The sequence below is a fragment of the Grammomys surdaster genome, unplaced genomic scaffold, assembly GCF_004785775.1.
Source record: "Grammomys surdaster isolate TR1022 unplaced genomic scaffold, NIH_TR_1.0 99, whole genome shotgun sequence".
NCBI classification, from domain to species: Eukaryota; Metazoa; Chordata; class Mammalia; order Rodentia; family Muridae; genus Grammomys; species Grammomys surdaster.
Genome location: NW_021604578.1, coordinates 335,209 through 353,132, shown reverse-complemented (window position 1 = coordinate 353,132; position 17,924 = coordinate 335,209). Strand labels below are relative to the sequence as shown.

At 40.4% G+C, this 17,924-nt stretch overlaps 1 protein-coding gene across 5 annotated transcripts in view; it reads right to left on the bottom strand.

The window, feature by feature from the left end:
- Positions 1–17,924, bottom strand: part of Nnt (nicotinamide nucleotide transhydrogenase) — a 94,068-nt gene that overhangs the window by 29,301 nt on the left and 46,843 nt on the right. For all 5 annotated transcript variants that reach the window (XM_028783601.1, XM_028783596.1, XM_028783617.1 and 2 more), the window contains exons 11-17: positions 17,223–17,384; positions 10,476–10,586; positions 9,281–9,426; positions 7,354–7,549; positions 4,937–5,170; positions 3,288–3,448; positions 1,203–1,382 (exon numbers count right to left, since the gene is read on the bottom strand). In XM_028783601.1, the coding sequence (XP_028639434.1) occupies positions 1,203–1,382; positions 3,288–3,448; positions 4,937–5,170; positions 7,354–7,549; positions 9,281–9,426; positions 10,476–10,586; positions 17,223–17,384 (1,190 nt within the window). The remainder of the gene's footprint in view (positions 1–1,202; positions 1,383–3,287; positions 3,449–4,936; positions 5,171–7,353; positions 7,550–9,280; positions 9,427–10,475; positions 10,587–17,222; positions 17,385–17,924) is intronic.

Here is a 17,924-nt window from a genome sequence, read left to right as displayed (position 1 = left end):
AAGAGAAGAGAAGAGAAGAGAAGAGAAGAGAAGAGAAGAGAAGAGAAAAAATTGAAAATGCACAGATAGAGAGCATCAAGTCCCACCCCTAGCTGAGGAACTACTGGGAACTGATGGCCTCTCAGGGACTCAGAGAGAGAACTGTAGTCCCAGAGAGGCTATCCATGCTCTGGCAGATTGCCCTGCACCCATGAACACTAAGTGAACTTAGTGTGGGGGTGGGGGGGAGGAGGAGAGATTAAAATTGAAAATAAAAGCACATGAAGTTGGGAAGAAGCAGTGGTTAAGGCAATTTGGGTTCAATGAAGAAAAGGCTGATGGAGGTAGATTTTTTTTTTCTTTTTGAGACAAAGGTCTCACTGTGTAACCCTGGCCAGGTGGGCCTCAAACTGAGTGCCCTGCCCCAGCTCCCACTGCCTCCTCCCAAACAGTTGGATTAAAAGCATGTGCTACCACACCCATCAGGAGGGGTGAATTTCATCAAAATACATATAAATAGAGAAATGAAATTTTCGAAGAGTAAAAATTTTCGAAGCACATGAAAAATGTCAAAGTTGTGCTATGCACAGGGATAAATAAAAAAGTCAACCTAAACTGTGAAGTACTGGGAAAAATTAAATCAACTGTGTATATTCACATGGCAGATTACCATAAAGCTCCTTAAATAAGATTTTAGAGGCAGGGCCTTTCATGATTAAAAAGACAAGACTATAGCATGTAATATTCTAAAACTTAAGTGAAAGCTAGGTACAGCACATCAGCCTCCAGTCCTGTAATCCTAGCACTAAAGCAGGGAGGACTGAGGGTTCCAATCCCAAATGCAAGGCCAGCCACCCAAATGCAAGGCCAGCCAGGGCTATCAAACAGGAGCCTGTCTCACACCACAGAAAGACAAAAAGGATTCTGAATTGAAAAATAGGTAAGGTCAGACAAGCACATACACAGTACTATACAAACAAAAAGGACAGGAGAAAAATCTAAACTAATAAATATTATATGTTACTCTCCAGATGGAGAAGGGCATTAGAAGAGCTTTACTGGGTATCTTTAAGGCGGTCTTAGAAATTTCCACTAAAAACCGTCATATTTCTGCTGAAAATGATGAAAACCAATAGCTTTATTTCTACTGGGAACAGAAGAAGGGGCAAGCACATCCACGTCTCTGGATCATTCCCTTTCTCTTTCGCACGTGCATTTCTTACCACACACATGATGTACGACAAGATGGCACCAGAGGAGCCGATGAGCGCGCCCACGATGGTCAGCAGGTTGTTGTTGAGCAGGAAGCCCTCGGCGCACAGAGCCCAGCCCGAGTAGCTGTTGAGCACGGTGATGACGACAGGCATGTCAGCACCGCCAATAGCAGCTGTCAAAGTCACACCCTAGCCAGAAAAAAAATAAATAAATAAAGGTGAACCCGACGTGAGCACATGCCATCAAGCCTCTAACGTTCGACATCTTGGTTCTTAAACATTCTAACTTCGTAATACCTATCCATATACGTTCTTGGTGATGACCAAGTCTCCCTATGATCAACTCTCGTGGACATAGCAACTGTAAACATTTAGTCACCGGACCCAAAAATTGCCTAAATAAAACGAGGGATGAGAACTGGTAGAAACTGGAAAGAAGTCTCCCTTGGGAAAAGGAAATATACCAATGAGGGTCTTAATAGACCCAGCTCCTGATGGCTTTAGTCTGAAGTCAGGACCCTGCTGCTATCAAGTGAAGGACACAGAGCTAAGGCCATCAGTCCTCAGGCTTACTTGTTTGATGTTCCACAGGACATGGATTTGGTGACAAAGACAGCTGGAAAGTGAAAAAGAAAAATGCTACAAAGGAGCGGGCTAGGATGATTTGAAGGAGCCCCGAATGCTATCTATAAACACTACCCAAATCTCCGGATAATACTTAAACCGTGGGTCAGGGGCCAAGCGATTCGGTTAAGGCTAAAATAACAATGGGTTTCAGTTGTTAGTCTATACGAGAACTTCACTTTAAGCAAGTTAGCTGCTCCAAAACAAAAATAACATTAAGAAATTAAATTATAAATGGTTATCAATATTTGAGATAAATACAACAAAATCCAATACATCTTAAAAAAAAAAAAAGGATGGGGGGGATTTTTGCTACTCATTCTACACACCCCTCCATTTTTGTTCTTTGTTTCTACGTGAGTATATAAGCCAAAAAGCAATTAAGAGTATCTTTTGGGTTATGGGAATATTTTCATATTGGCTATAAATTCCTTTAAAATATAGTCATCATTTCTCCAAACTGATGATTCTTTACATTTTAAATTTCTATATTATAAGTTTGATTATAGGGTCTTCTACTTGATTAGATTAGAAATGTAAAAATTATTTTCATTCATTTAAAATAAAACAAAGCAACCATCACCAGAGAAGATAGAGGAAGCTGGACTCAAAGGCACACAAAGAGAATTTCAAATCATTCTTCAGTGTCCTAAAGTGTCTGGACTGAAGCCATGGCCTAACTGTGTGATACTTCATGAATGAGTTTCATCTGCATACTACAGACCATGTGTTTCTGAACCAGGGTCAATATTTGATAAGAAATGACTAGACAGCTAACTCTGTGCTATAAATATTTTTTCTCACCTTAATATATAAAGACTATCTACAAAATATAAACCAGTCTAGAAAAATGTGATACAAGAACGAATAACAGAACTCCATGTAATAGCACCCTCTACTAATAAAATCCCGAATTGAACACAGAGACAAAATCTCTATATCAATGTTTTATATGCAAAAGTCACACAGGAGAGGAAGAGAAACCTCACCACAAAAAAAATGGATCCTCTCAGTGAATACACAGGTTTTATTAACTGTCACTAATTTTACATAATTATTGAATTCCATATTATATCTTTCAAAGAACGTGAGAGCAAATTATGAGCTGTCACCACCTTAGACATATTATATAAATCTCAAAGTAATATTTGTAGGACTTGTCACAGAGTAGGTGCCTACCAAACAGTTAAAACCCTTGGCTTTTAAAAATCCTGTTCACCAACATGTTGACAGTGTGAAAACCCCAGAGCAATAAAGGTGCCAGATGTGATAACTCTTAAATAGACAATTGACAGAACATGATTTTCTTCTTACGCTTTTTTAACTTTCTATCTTCTAAAACAATAACATGTAGCCAATTGTTCGACATGTCTCTTGCCTTGATGAAACAGAAACATGACCAGACTGTAACATAACAACAATTCCCAAGCTCTTCTCTCAGTACACACTTCTCCATCTCCTCAGACTTACCATGAGAGTAGAGAGTGCGGACACAGAGCCCAGACAGGTGATGCCCGTGGTAAAGCTAGGGTCAGCCATAAATGGGATTATTCCACCCACACTAGCGGCCAGCAAGCCTGCATTGAGTGCGTGCCTTCCGGGGAGCAGCAGAGGGGCTGACTTCAGAATACCTGGGCCAAAGCAGATGGTAGTCAGAGCCTAGAGCGTGCTGTGGGAAACCCCACATGTCACTTAATCCTAAATTACCAAAATGTAACATCAGGATAATAGTATAGTACCTCACATATCATTTTCTAACACCAGATATGAAACATTAAGGCATGTTAAGAGTTCTGCATGTAAAATATAAGCGGACTGTTTTCTGGGGTTTTGTTTTTTGCTTTTTCTTTTTTTAATGGAGTGTGCTGGATGTCTCTCAAATTTTGTTCAAATGATTGCAGAACCTGGGAAAGCTGCTGCTGCTGCTATTGATTCATAACACACTGCTGTTATCGATCTTTTTATATAAATATACATATACATATATAATTTGAATTTTTGGAAACTTTAGCTGTGCTGTCCACTTTGGAAAAAAGTACCCCAGTTTACTGTGTCGAGTTGGCATTGTACAGAAATTAACAGTCATATTGGTCTAGAAATGTTAAACTTAATTTTTTCCCATTTGTACAGGGGTATCACACTGTATTAAATATGTAATGCCTTATCTACATAGGTTTGATTAGAAAAACTAATATTCTCTAAATAATGAAAAAAAAATTAGCAGAGACAGGAAAATATGGTTCGACTTAACTGCATTTTTCCTTCATTGTCACATACTTTGTCATGGAATCTTAAAAATTGATTTTTTTTTCCCTGTATGACCAACGCAAAAGTTGTCAAGTATGGTTTTGTTTATTTACAACTTCAATACAGAGTTCTGGGACATTAGCATTTCCAATGCTATCAACTGAACCCCAGGGAGAACCCTTGTTCGCTTTTTCTAAAGAAAAAGCCCAAGACAAGAATGTCTTAGACTTGAAGTTCATTTGTGATTTTTTTAAGCTTAATGAAAGTTTCCCCCATTTAATAACTTAATAGTCAGAGGCAAAAACTTATTTTTACATCATAAACGAGTCTCTCTAGGGACTCGTTTGTGAGCGCACTGCACAGAGGCTCTCTGGATTTTGTTGCCTCAGCTTCCATTTTCATGATTCCACACTGCAGTAGCGAAATTTGCCATGGCAAAGTGCTAAAGCGCACGCTGGTTTTCAGAATAAGTTTTGTTAACCAAAGTCATCCAGTTAGTGTGTCTCTACCCTAGGAAACACAGGTTCATTTCTGCAGACAATATATAGTCATCTCTGAACAAAGGGTGCAGAGTTGTTATTTTGTTCATACATATTATCAAACGTCTATTAATGTCTACAAATTTTTGTGTACTAATTTCTATTATTACCTGCCTGCAGAAGAAACTGTCACAAAGCTTAGATCCTCTAAGAATTAAGATGAATCACCTTTTTGAGGGGAAAATCTTTTGCATGTGTCTGAGTGCTATACAAATCACTTCTCCTGAAGGTCTCTACTCTGAAGGGGTTTTCTAAAATTGAAACAGACCCATGGATACTCTGAAAAATAGATATTTCCCTATACATTATATCACTTACCCTGTAATTACTTACCCTGTAATTTTCCGTAGGCAACAAGAGACCCACTAAAGGTGACTCCTCCAATGTAAGTGCCAAGGTAAGCCACAATCTTGGTGAAATTTGACGTGGCGTCCATTGCAAAATGTGGATACTCTACAATGTACTCAGCCATGCAAGTAAGCACTGCTGCCAGACCCACTAAACTGTGGAAGGCAGCGACCAGCTGAGGCAGGTCAGAGATCTGGATCCGCTTGGCGATGCCCAGTCCTGTTGGAGAACACAAAGGTCAAAGCATAAAAACAGAGTTTACATCGCTGTCACAAATGAACATTACCTGGTTTCCAGCATGGACTAAATACTCCTACAAGGACAGTGTGGAAGGAAAAATACTGACTACATGCATATCGTGTCAAAATAGCTCCTTTTCTCGCCTCATCTAACTGACATCAAATAACAGAGGCATCAGTGCACGCCTCACCCTGAGACAAAAGCTTACGAAGGCTGCTTAAAGCTCCAGCTATGTATCCTTGTAAGTCCTCATGACTTAGACGCCCACACTGAGTGGCTATCCCACGCTCTCTTTGGCCAGTGCTTACACCTATGCCCATCACTAACTGATGGGATTTTGGGGAAAACAAAATTAAGCTTGGGTGTCAGATAAGTAGAGATAAATTCCCTAATTCTGAAGGGATTTCACAGAGGTAGTAAGGAGATAGAAGGAGTGGAGGTTTGAACACTTGTTGAACACAGGTAAGCAGTTTCCCACCAGGAACATACAGACAATAACTATTTTCTTTCTCAGGGGACCAAAGGACTCACAGCTTCCCAGAGGAAGTATAAAAGGCAGCCTAAAGCAAATGTTCTACTGGGAAATATGTAGCAACCAGATCACAGGAGCAGAGGTGCATATACGAGTTTACATAAAGGGGAAGGATAGAACTTTCAAGTAATAAAATATACAATGGATGGGTTACTTATGAAGACTGGAAGATGGCATCAGATCCCCTGAACCTAGAGTTACAGGTGATTGTGAGCTGCCTAATATGGGTGCTAGGAACTGAACTCAGATCCTCTGGAAGAGCAGAATGAACTCCTAACCACTGCACCAGTTCTCCAGCCGCAACATATGCAGTATTCTTTATTCCAAGTTCCAAAAAGACTACTGACTTTTCATAGCATGACTTTAACTTTTGCTAAGCTCCCATACCTGTAGCAAACCTAGAATTTTCAACCAATAAACACACTTCCCACATAAAGGTCAGTAAATATATTATTTATATTTAGAGGTATAATGAAAGAAAAGCTATGTCTCTGGTATGAACCCTAAGATGCAAGTGAGAACTCTGCCCCTGTGACCACTGTGTGGGGGGACTTTGTTACTATGGTAACAGTCTCCAAGAAGAATATGTGTTTACTTCTGTGCAAATCACAATGTAATAACCATAGTCATATTTTAAGCTTAAGCTATATTGAAGTTTTTTCCATCACTTCCTTAGGTCTGTCCATACTTGCACCAAGAACAATTTCAAGCTGCCAATTTTATGTCAGTCAACGGGGATTGGAGAAATTCTAACAGCCTGCTGTTACATAGAACTTCTACCATAAGCATACAAGACACATAAATGACCTCAAGAACAGATTAAAAAGTCTAGCACATTAATTAGAAAAGGGCATATATGTTACTAGCATTACCTTTGTTTCTGATGTAATTTAAGTTTGGAGGTTTTTGTTTTGTCTTGGTTTGGTTTTTGGTTTTCTGAGACAGGGTTTCTCTTTGGAGCCCTAGCCACCCTGGAACTCACTCTGTAGATCAGGCTCGCCTCAAACTCGCAAAGATCTATCTGCCTCTGCCTCTCGAGTGCTGGGACGAAAGGCATGAACCACCACTACCACCACCACCTGGCTTGTTTAAGTTTTAGTAATGATTCTATTTTAAAACGAGCTCAGGAAACTATTGAAAATTTGACAAAAGCTCCAACATAGAGAAGACACTCTACTTGACTTAACAGTAGAGAAGATTAAAACAGTGTTTTGTTTTTTACTCAGTCACATGTTGTTTGAAAGTTTAACATTTAAGGACGGAGTCTTCTACTGAAATTTATAATCAGCAGAAATAAAGAGAAAAAAAAGAGACTGCAAGTAAGTATCCCATTCCCCATCCTATAATCAGTAATGCTGGATACAATCAGTAAAAGAAAATAAACTTCACACCACTTGGGATTTTTTTTAATCCCACGCTCTAACTCAGTTGACACACTTCTCCATGTTCTAAAATGTTGTATCTGAGTAAGAATAAGCTGACCCTAGGAGGAATCTTCCTAACGATTCATTCCTCAAATTAAACCCTCAGTGCTAAAGAACTCTTCAGACCTGGGTCTCCGAGCCTAACTCTCTTCAGACACATGAAGGACATTGAGTGCATAAGAAGACTGAAGTCCACAAGCACTCACCGATGGTGCCGCCCATCGCCATTGCTCCAGACATCTGAGCTAACAGCTGTGGGTCCGGCTTCAGGCCTCCAAGGGTGGCTGCCAGGCCTCCTGCAACCCCAATCATGCCCAAGGCATTGCCGAGTCGAGCTGTTCCCTGAGTGGAAAGGCCGCCCAGGGCCCCAACGCAACACAAGCCTGAGCCCAGGTACATGATCTTTGCAAAGGAAAGAAGAGAAAGAGATTATTTTTAAAAAGCTTTGGTCGGTTGGCTCAGGGAAGGTTTCCCTTGTGGAACATGACTCTCTAAGGACAATTTAAATTCAGACAGTTGACAGACCTGAATTCTTCTGTAACACTTCAAAAGATTTTCCTATCCATTAGGAAAATAAAAACATTACATACTTTATATTGTACTTAGAATTATGCCATTTACACAGACTGGTTGTCTTCTGGATTTGATAGCATATATATATATATATATATATATATATATATATATATATATATACATACATATTTATATATATATAAACCTAAATTTAAGTGCTGTTAGATTTGAAAACAGTAAACATGTCTTAATGTTATAAAATAGCCAATCCACGTCACTGGTGCCATGAATCGTGTAGAGGCCTTACTTATACCCTAACAGTCTCATGAAAGCCGCGTGAGGAAAACCCACTGTCCTCACTTATAAAAGGATTAAGTGAAGCGTTAGGGGTTACATAACTGCCCCAAGATAAAATCAGAAAGCAGAAAATCTGAAGTTCAGATTCGAGTTTTAGACTTCTAGCTTCAACTCTCCTCAAGAAACACCTTGCCACTCTGGTAATACTCCACACTGGGAGCCCAGAAGACACCAAGAAAGACGGAATTTTTTTTTTTTTAAATGCCGTCAGACAAGTTGAGCTCCAGTGGCATTCACTGGAAAGCAACGTAAAATGCAAAACTCACAGAAAAGCCTCAGCTCGTTTCACTAAGAACTTTCTAAGTTCAAATCTAATTATTCCTTTCTTATGGTACAGCATAAGACCGTGTGTGCGTATGTCTGTTTACGCGTGGAGGTCAGAAGACAACCTCTGTATCCTTTCTGCCATTCTGCTTTGTTCTTTGAAACAGCGCTTTTTTCACTTTCATGTTAGCTATTCCTCCTGGCCATCAAACCCCAGGGATCTGCTTGTCTCTGCCTCCCCAGTGGTAGGATTACAGTAGCACGCCCAGTGCTTTCTACACAGGTTTTGTGGATCAAATGTATGACTTCATGTTTGTACAGCAAGTGTTCTTACCAACTGGCCTATCTCCCTACCTCCTACAACAGTTGTTCTCAACCTATGGGTTGTGACGCCTTTGGGGGTCAAAGGACCCACTGGAGTCACCTAACACCATCAGAAAACAGAGATATTTACATTATAGTTCATAATAGTAGCAAAATTACAGTTATGAAGTAGCAATGAAAATCATTTTATGGTTGGGGGGTGTCACCACAAAATGAGGAACAGTATTAGAGGGTCACAGCACGAGGAAGGTTGAGAACCACTGCCCTACAACATAAAAATGTTAAATTCTATATTGTCATAAGTGTATTGCATAATGTCTTTTGTTAACAAGCAGCGGTTGTGATATATTTGTAGAGAAGGGAAGTATAAACATTTTCAAATTGATAACTGGTTACTCTACTGTCTCCTTACAACAATCCACCCAGGCACACAAGGAAGGCACGAATGGTCTTTCTGCATGTGAAAACCTTAAAAACTAACAAATAAGCCTCCATCAGCTCCTCATCCTTAGGACACCTGGATGGTCTGTTTCGAACAGGGTGTTTCCGGGTCACCCGTGTATTTGCTGACGGAGTCACATTTTCTTGATACTCTGAATTCTGCTAGCGACATTAATTCTAAAAGGGATAAAGACACACTGGTAGAAATGAAAACTGTCAAAGATCTCTTACTTCTTCGATGTTATAGCCACCATAGAGAGCAGCCAAATATCCACCCACAAAGGTGCCACCAGGCAGCAGATACAGGTAATTGTATTCTGGAGGATCCGTGGGCCGCTTGAACATGTCCAACATTCTCTGAGTCACCAGAAAACCGCCTTAGCGAAGCAAGAGAAGCAGAAACAGGCAAGAGGTGTCGCGTCAGACAGCATGACTTTGTTTTTATACGCTACAATATCTTTATTTTAAGTATATTTTTATCACCAAGTATCACAAAGTGATATTATTATTTCAAGTAATAGTTTGAACCTCAAAAGTAAAAAGGCACCCTATGATTAAAGCCACTTCCCTTAGGATGGATGAAGTATGGGGAACCCTCACCACAGTTAGGAAGAAAACTTGCTATCAGAATGTAGGGCCAACTGTTTCTGCATGACTAAAAGCAAATAGCCATTTAAAAGCTTGAAAATACAAAGGGTCAAAGGTCAGCATTTTTCTCTGATAGGTTACTCTGTTTATCTAACTCTGTAACAAATGATACAGAACACATACTGTATCAACAGTCACCAGGTCCCTTGGACCCACTAAGGAATTTTTAGCTATAAAATAGCATCAGATGAATGTCATAGATGAGTGATGTGCTAGCCTCTCAGTTTTTGGGAAGACACAACAGTCGTGATAAGGCAATAGACTAAAACCTTATCTGCAGTTGTACTCATTTACAGACGTCACGGTGACAGCGGAAGTCAACGTTATCCGAAACTGTGCATTCCACAACCTTCCAGTTAGCTTCTAGCAGGACATCACTGTGTAGCTGGGGGTATGGAGGGATCGGTTCTTTATCAATACAGTTTCTAACCATTACAGATAGGCAAGATAGTTGACTTTCCTTCAAAAGGAACATTTGTGGTCTGAGAGAAGTCATTTTTAAAGGGACAGTTAAATTCTTAAACTCAGCAAGTCTGCTTTATATGACTTGATATTTGCTTCCTATGTCTTTGCCAAAAACAGCAGTCTGAGTTCTCTCCTCCCCCTCCTCCTCCTCCTCCCCCTACTCTTCCTCCTCTTCTTCTCCCTCCTTCTCCTCGTCCCGTCCTCTTCCTCCTCCCCCTCCTCCTCCTCCCTCTTCTCCTCCTCCTTCCCCTCCTTCCCCTTCTGATCCCCCTCCTCCCCCTTCTCCTCCTCCTTCTCCTCTTCTTCCTCCTACCTGCAATGTTGACTGACGATATGAATGTAGCAAGAGCAGCAAGACTCTGGGAAGTTGTGGTGGGATAAAAATGCCCTCCCATCAATGCCAGCCCGCCAACCGCAGTCAAACCTAGAAAGAAAACATCACCATGATAAAAAAAAAAAAAAAAAGTACAGTAACCTCTCCAGATCCAATGTGAAAACAAAACGTTTGTCACATCAGGATCCAATATCCAAAGACACGGCAGCCTTCTTACAACTTCATTAAAATGGGAAGAGCAACCTTCCTGATCAAAACCATGGACAATGCGCCTGCGCATCTTTCTTACTTGAAGTACTCTCATGGGGAAAGGTGAACACACCTTGCTTCCTTTGGTATAAGGATCTGACCTTCAGAATTAAGTAACTCCCTTAAAGAAATACAGGAGAGTACAAGTAAACAGATAGAAGCCCTTAAAGAGGAATCACAGAAATCCCTTAAAGAAATGGAAGAAAACACAAAGAAGGAGTTAAACAAAAACATTCAGGACCTGAAACTAGAAATAGAAACAATAAAGAAAGTTCAAAGGGAGACAACCATGGAGATAGAAAACCTAAGAAAGAGATCAGGAGTCACAGACGCAAGCATCACCAACCGAATACAAGAGATAGAAGAGAGAATCTCAAATGCAGAAGATACGGTGGAAAATATTGACACAGTTGTCAAAGAAAATGCAAAACGCAAAAAACTCCTAACTCAAAACATCCAGGAAATCCAGGACACAATGAGAAGACCAAACCTAAGGATAATAGGTATAGATGAGAATGAAGATTCCCAACTTAAAGGGCCAGTAAATATCTTCAACAAAATTATTGAGGAAAACTTCCCTAACCTAAAGAACAAGATGCCCATAAACATACAAGAAGCCTACAGAACACCAAATAGACTAGACCAGAAAAGAAATACCTCCCGTCACATAATAATCAAAACATCAGACGCACAAAACAAAGAAAAAATACTAAAAGCAGTAAGGGAAAAAGGTCAAGTAACATATAAAGGCAGACCTATAAGAATTACACCAGACTTCTCACCAGAGACTATAAAAGCCAGAAGAGCCTGGACGGACATCATACAGACACTAAGAGAACATAATTGCCAGCCCAGATTACTATACCCAGCAAAACTCTCAATCACTATAGATGGTGAAACCAAGATATTCCATGACAAAACCAAATTTGCACAATATCTTCCCACAAACCCAGCACTTCAAAGGATAATTGATGGAAAATGCCAACACAAGGAGGGAAACTACAACCTAGGAAAAGCAAGTAAGTAATCCTCCAACAACCCCCAAAAAAGATACAAACATAACTTTACCTCTAATAAAAAAAATAACAGGAAGCAACAATCATTTTTCCTTAATATCTCTTAACATCAATGGTCTCAATTCCCCAATAAAAAGACGCAGACTATCAGACTGGATACACAAACAAGACCCAGAATTTTGCTGCATACAAGAAACGCACCTCAGTGACAAAGACAGACACTACCTCAGAATAAAAGGGTGGAAAACAATTTTTCAAGCCAATGGTCCCAAGAAACAAGCTGGAGTAGCCATTCTAATATCAAATAAAATCGACTTTCATCCAAAATTAATCAAAAAAGATAAGGAAGGACACTTCATACTCATCAAAGGAAAAATCTACCAAGGTGAACTCTCAATTCTGAACATCTATGCTCCAAATGCAAGGGCACCTACATACATAAAAGAAACTTTACTAAAGCTCAAAACACACATTACACCTCACACAATAATAGTGGGGGATTTCAACACCCCACTGTCAGCAATGGACAGATCATGGAAACAGAAACTAAACAGAGACACTTTGAAATTAACAGAAGTTATGAACCAAATGGACTTAACAGACATCTATAGAACATTTCATCCTAAAACAAAAGAATATACCTTTTTCTCAGCACCTCATGGTACCTTCTCCAAAATAGACCATATAATTGGTCACAAAACAAGCCTCTACAGATACAAAAAGATTGAAATAATCCCTTGCATCTTATCAGATCACCACGGACTAAGACTGGTCTTTAATAATGACAAAAACAATGGAAAACCCACGTACACATGGAAACTGAACAACTCTCTACTCAATGATGACTTGGTCAAGGAAGAAATAAAGAAAGAAATAAAAGACTTTTTAGAATTCAATGAAAATGAGGACACATCATACCAAAACTTGTGGGACTCCATGAAGGCAGTGCTAAGAGGAAAGCTCATAGCTCTAAGTGCCTACAAAAAGAAACTGGAAAGAGCACACACTAACAAGTTGACTGCACAACTAAAAGCTCTAGAACAAAAAGAAGCAAATACACCCAGGAGGAGTAGAAGGCAGGAAATAATCAAACTCAGGGCTGAAATCAACCAAGTAGAAACAGAAAGAACAATACAAAATATCAATAAGACCAGGAGTTGGTTCTTTGAGAAAATCAACAAGATAGATAAACCATTAGCCAGATTAACCAGAGGGCACAGAGACAGTATCCAAATTAATAAAATCAGAACTGAAAAGGGAGACATAACAACAGAAACTGAAGAAATTCAAAAAATCATCAGATCCTACTACAAAGGCCTATACTCAACAAAACTGGAAAACCTGGATGAAATGGACAATTTCCTAGACAGATACCAGGTACCGAAGTTAAACCAGGAGCAGATAAACCATCTAAATAGTCCCATAACCCCTCAGGAAATAGCAGCAGTCATCAAAAGCCTCCCCACTAAAAAAAGCCCAGGACCAGATGGTTTTAGTGCTGAATTCTATCAGACCTTCAAGGAAGACCTAATACCAATTCTCTTCAAACTATTCCACAAAATAGAGACAGAAGGAACACTACCCAATTCGTTCTATGAAGCTACAATTACACTCATACCCAAACCCCACAAGGACCCGACAAAGAAAGAGAACTTCAGACCAATCTCCCTTATGAACATCGATGCAAAAATACTCAATAAAATTCTAGCAAACCGAATCCAAGACCACATCAAAACAATCATCCATCATGATCAAGTAGGTTTTATCCCAGGAATGCAGGGATGGTTCAATATTCGGAAATCCATCAATGTAATCCACTATATAAACAAACTTAAAGAAAAAAACCACATGATCATCTCACTAGATGCTGAGAAAGCATTTGACAAAATTCAACATCCCTTCATGATAAAAGTCTTGGAAAGATCAGGAATTCAAGGCCCCTACCTAAACATAGTAAAAGCAATTTACAGCAAACCAGTAGCCAACATCAAGCTAAATGGAGAGAAACTTGAAGCAATCCCACTAAGATCAGGGACTAGACAAGGTTGCCCACTCTCCCCCTACCTATTCAATATAGTACTGGAAGTCTTAGCCAGAGCAATTAGACAGCAAAAAGAAGTCAAAGGGATACAAATAGGAAAGGAAGAAGTCAAAATATCGCTATTTGCAGATGATATGATAGTATACTTAAGTGACCCCCAAACTTCCACCAGAGAACTCCTAAACCTGATAAACAACTTCAGCAAAGTGGCTGGTTATAAAATCAACTCAAACAAATCAGTAGCCTTCCTCTACATGAAAGATAAACAGACTGAAAAAGAAATTAGGGAAATGACACCTTTCACAATAGTTGCAAATAATATAAAATACCTTGGTGTGAATCTAACCAAGCAAGTGAAAGACCTGTATGACAAGAACTTCAAGTCTCTGAAGAAAGAAATTGAAGAAGATCTCAGAAGATGGAAAGATCTCCCATGCTCATGGATTGGCAGGATTAATATAATAAAAATGGCCATCTTGCCAAAAGCAATCTACAGATTCAATGCAATCCCCATTAAAATCCCAACTCAATTCTTCACAGAGTTAGAAAAGGAAATTCTCAAATTCATATGGAATAACAAAAAACCCAGGATAGCGAAAACTATTCTCAACAATAAAAGAACTTCTGGAGGAATTACCATCCCTGACCTCAAGCTGTACTACAGAGCAATAGTGATAAAAACTACCTGGTATTGGTACAGAGACAGGCAGGAAGATCAATGGAATAGAATTGAAGACCCAGAAATGAACCCACACTCCTATGGTCACTTGATCTTTGACAAAGGAGCTAAAACTGTCCAGTGGAAAAAGGACAGCATTTTCAACAAATGGTGCTGGTTCAACTGGAAGACAACATGTAGAAGAATGAAAATTGATCCATTCTTATCTCCTTGTACAAAGCTCAAGTCTATGTGGATAAAGGACCTCCACATAAAACCAGATACACTGAAACTAATAGAAGAGAAGGTGGGGAAAAGCCTCGAATACTTGGGCACAGGGGAAAAGTTCCTGAACAGAACTCCAATGGCATATGCTCTAAGATCGAGAATTGACAAATGGGACTTCATAAAATTGCAAAGTTTCTGTAAGGCAAAGGACACTGTCAATAGGACAAAACGACAACCAACAAATTGGGAAAAGATCTTTACCAATCCTTCATCTGATAGAGGGCTAATATCCAATATATACAAAGAACTCAAGAAATTAGACTCCAGACAACCAAATTACCCTATTAAAAAATGGGGTATAGAGCTTAACAAAGAATTTTCAACGGAAGAAACTCGAATGGCCGAGAAGCATCTAAAGAAATGTTCAGCATCCTTAGTCGTCAGGGAAATGCAAATCAAAACAACCCTGAGATTCCATCTCACACCAGTCAGAATGGCTAAGATTAAAAACTCAGGTGATAGTAGATGCTGGCGAGGGTGTGGAGAAAGAGGAACACTCCTCCATTGTTGGTGGGACTGCAAGATGGTGCAACCACTTTGGAAATCAGTCTGGCGGTTCCTCAGAAAATTGGACATAGCATTACCCGAGGATCCAGCTATACCACTCCTAGGCATATACCCAGAAGATGCTCGAACATATAACAAGGACATATGCTCAACTATGTTCATAGCAGCCTTATTTATAATAGCCAGGAGCTGGAAAGAACCCAGATGTCCTTCAACTGAGGAATGGATTCAAAAAATGTGGTATATTTACACAATGGAGTATTACTCAGCTATTAAAAACAATGAATTCGAGAGGTTCCTAGGTAAATGGATGGAACTAGAAATTATCATCCTGAGTGAGGTAAGCCAATCACAAAAGAAGACACATGGTATTCACTCACTGATTATTGGATATTAGCCTAGAACCTTGAAATGCCCAAGATGCAACTCACAGGCCACATGAAGCCCATAAAGAAGGAAGACCAAGTGAGGGTGATTCGGTCCTTCTTAGAAGGAGCAACAAAATACTCAAGGGAGCAAATATGGAGACAAAGTGAGGGACAGAAACTGAAGGAGGGGCCGTCTCAAGACCACCCCACCTGAGTATCTATCCCATGTGCAATCACCAAAGGTAGATGCTGATGTGGAAGACAGGAAGTGCATGCTGATAAGAGCCTGATATGGATATCTCCTCAGAGGCCTTCAAGAGTCAGACATATTCAGAGGCAGATGCTCACAACTAGCCATTGAACTGATCATGGGGTTCTCAATGGAGGAGTTAGAGTGAAGACTGAAGGAGCTGAAAGGGTTTGTGGCACCATGAGGAGAGCAACAATACCAACCAACCACAGCTCCCAGGGTCTAAACCACCAGCCTGGGAGCACTTAGGGGGGAATCCAGGGCTTCAGCTGAATATGTAAAAGTGGAGGGCCCTGCTGGGCATAGGTGGAAGAAGAGAACCTTGACCTCATGAAGGCTGGATGCCCCAGGGGGTGGGAATTTTGAGGGTGGGGAGGTGGGAGTGGGGGGGGGGTGTAGATAGAGGTTACATCCACAGAGAAGAAGGAGGAGGGGCGAGGGGATTGGAGGTTCCGAGGGGGTGGTGGGGGATGGGGTAAGGGGACAACATAGGAAATGTAAATAAATCATCCAATAAAAAAAAAAAAAAAAAAAAAAAAAGGATCTGACCTTCAGCTCTCTAGCTGTGTTCTCAGAGTGACAAGTCAGCAAAGTCACTAGAGCACTGCTTATAAGGAAATGTGACTGTGAAAGATACCCTGAAACCAAACCAGAAGGAACTAATCATGGTCAATAGATATTGATGAGGTTGCCACCAATTTGAGCTTTCCAGTATATAGCACATTTTGAAACTGGACGTGCTCCCTGCAAAAAATCCTAGGTGCTATGCCTAGGGCATTCCAAGAGAGAATCACGCCCTTGATCATGTTGGCTACTTAGATGGGGCTCGTTCCCCGACATCTAAGCCATCCCTAGATGTCAAAGAGAACAGCTCCATGCAGTTACATGTTCTGCTATGCAAACTCTCACCAAAGATGTCTGGCACCATTCCTTGACAAGCTGGTCATCAAAGTCAACCAAAGCCATACACAGCCTACTCTAGCCTTGAATTGCTAGATTCAATGTTTAGTTGATTCTGAGATCCTAAAGGTTGTTGTAACTGATTCTGTGAAACATGCTCTGGTTTTACATTTCAACAGTGGAATCCTTTCCTTAAAGTACATGATAATTGAAAGAAATATTAATGGACCCACACTGTTGGAAATAGGAATGCAGGAAGGGTCAACACATTCTACGACATCCTCCTTGATAAGCCCACTCACCCCTGGGAGCCCCCAGGTCACTGCAGTGGCTGCTGTAGACACCAGGGTTCATGCTTTGAAACTGAACTTTATGAAGTTCATTGAAACTCCTCCTAGAGCTGACAAGGCCAATACAACCTAAGAGGTGGAAAGAAGCGAAGGACAAACCTGAGATGGCATTGGTCACAGACATCAGTGGTGAGTGGAGAGCAGGGGTCACACCCCAGACAGTGTGGTAACCAATAATGCCAGCCAGGCCAAAAGTGGTCACCATCTGAGAAAAGGCTAGATTGGGGGCCACAATGCCCAAACCTAGCATCCCAGTGAGACCTAGAGGAAGAGAGAGAGAGAATGAGATGGCCTGTGATGACCTCAAAAAAATTAGAAATACATACTCATACAAATACGCACACTAAAGAATAGTGTGTTAAATTCTTTTCTCTGCCAATGATGAGCAGACCTTTAAGACACCTGACCATTAAGATGCAAGGGAGATGATAGACAAAAAAATCTACCTTTCTGACCACTCCCCCAAAGCAAAATGCAAAGATCTAGTAACATTTATGAGTCGCCTTCTTAACAACATGCACATAGCCGGGCGGTGGTGGCACACGCCTTTAATCCCAGCACTTGGGAGGCAGAGGCAGGTGGATTTCTGAGTTCGAGGCCAGCCAGAGCTACACAGAGAAACCCTGCCTCAAAAAAAAAAAATGTGCATTTCCCCACGCCTAACTTTGTCCTCGTCTCTGTTTTTACCATTTACTGGCAGGATCACATGTGTTTACACAAGCATTTTTATTCCAGAATTACAGGCCTACAGAAGAGCTACAGAGTGCCTGCTACTCAGGCGGGATATAACCTTTACAAGAG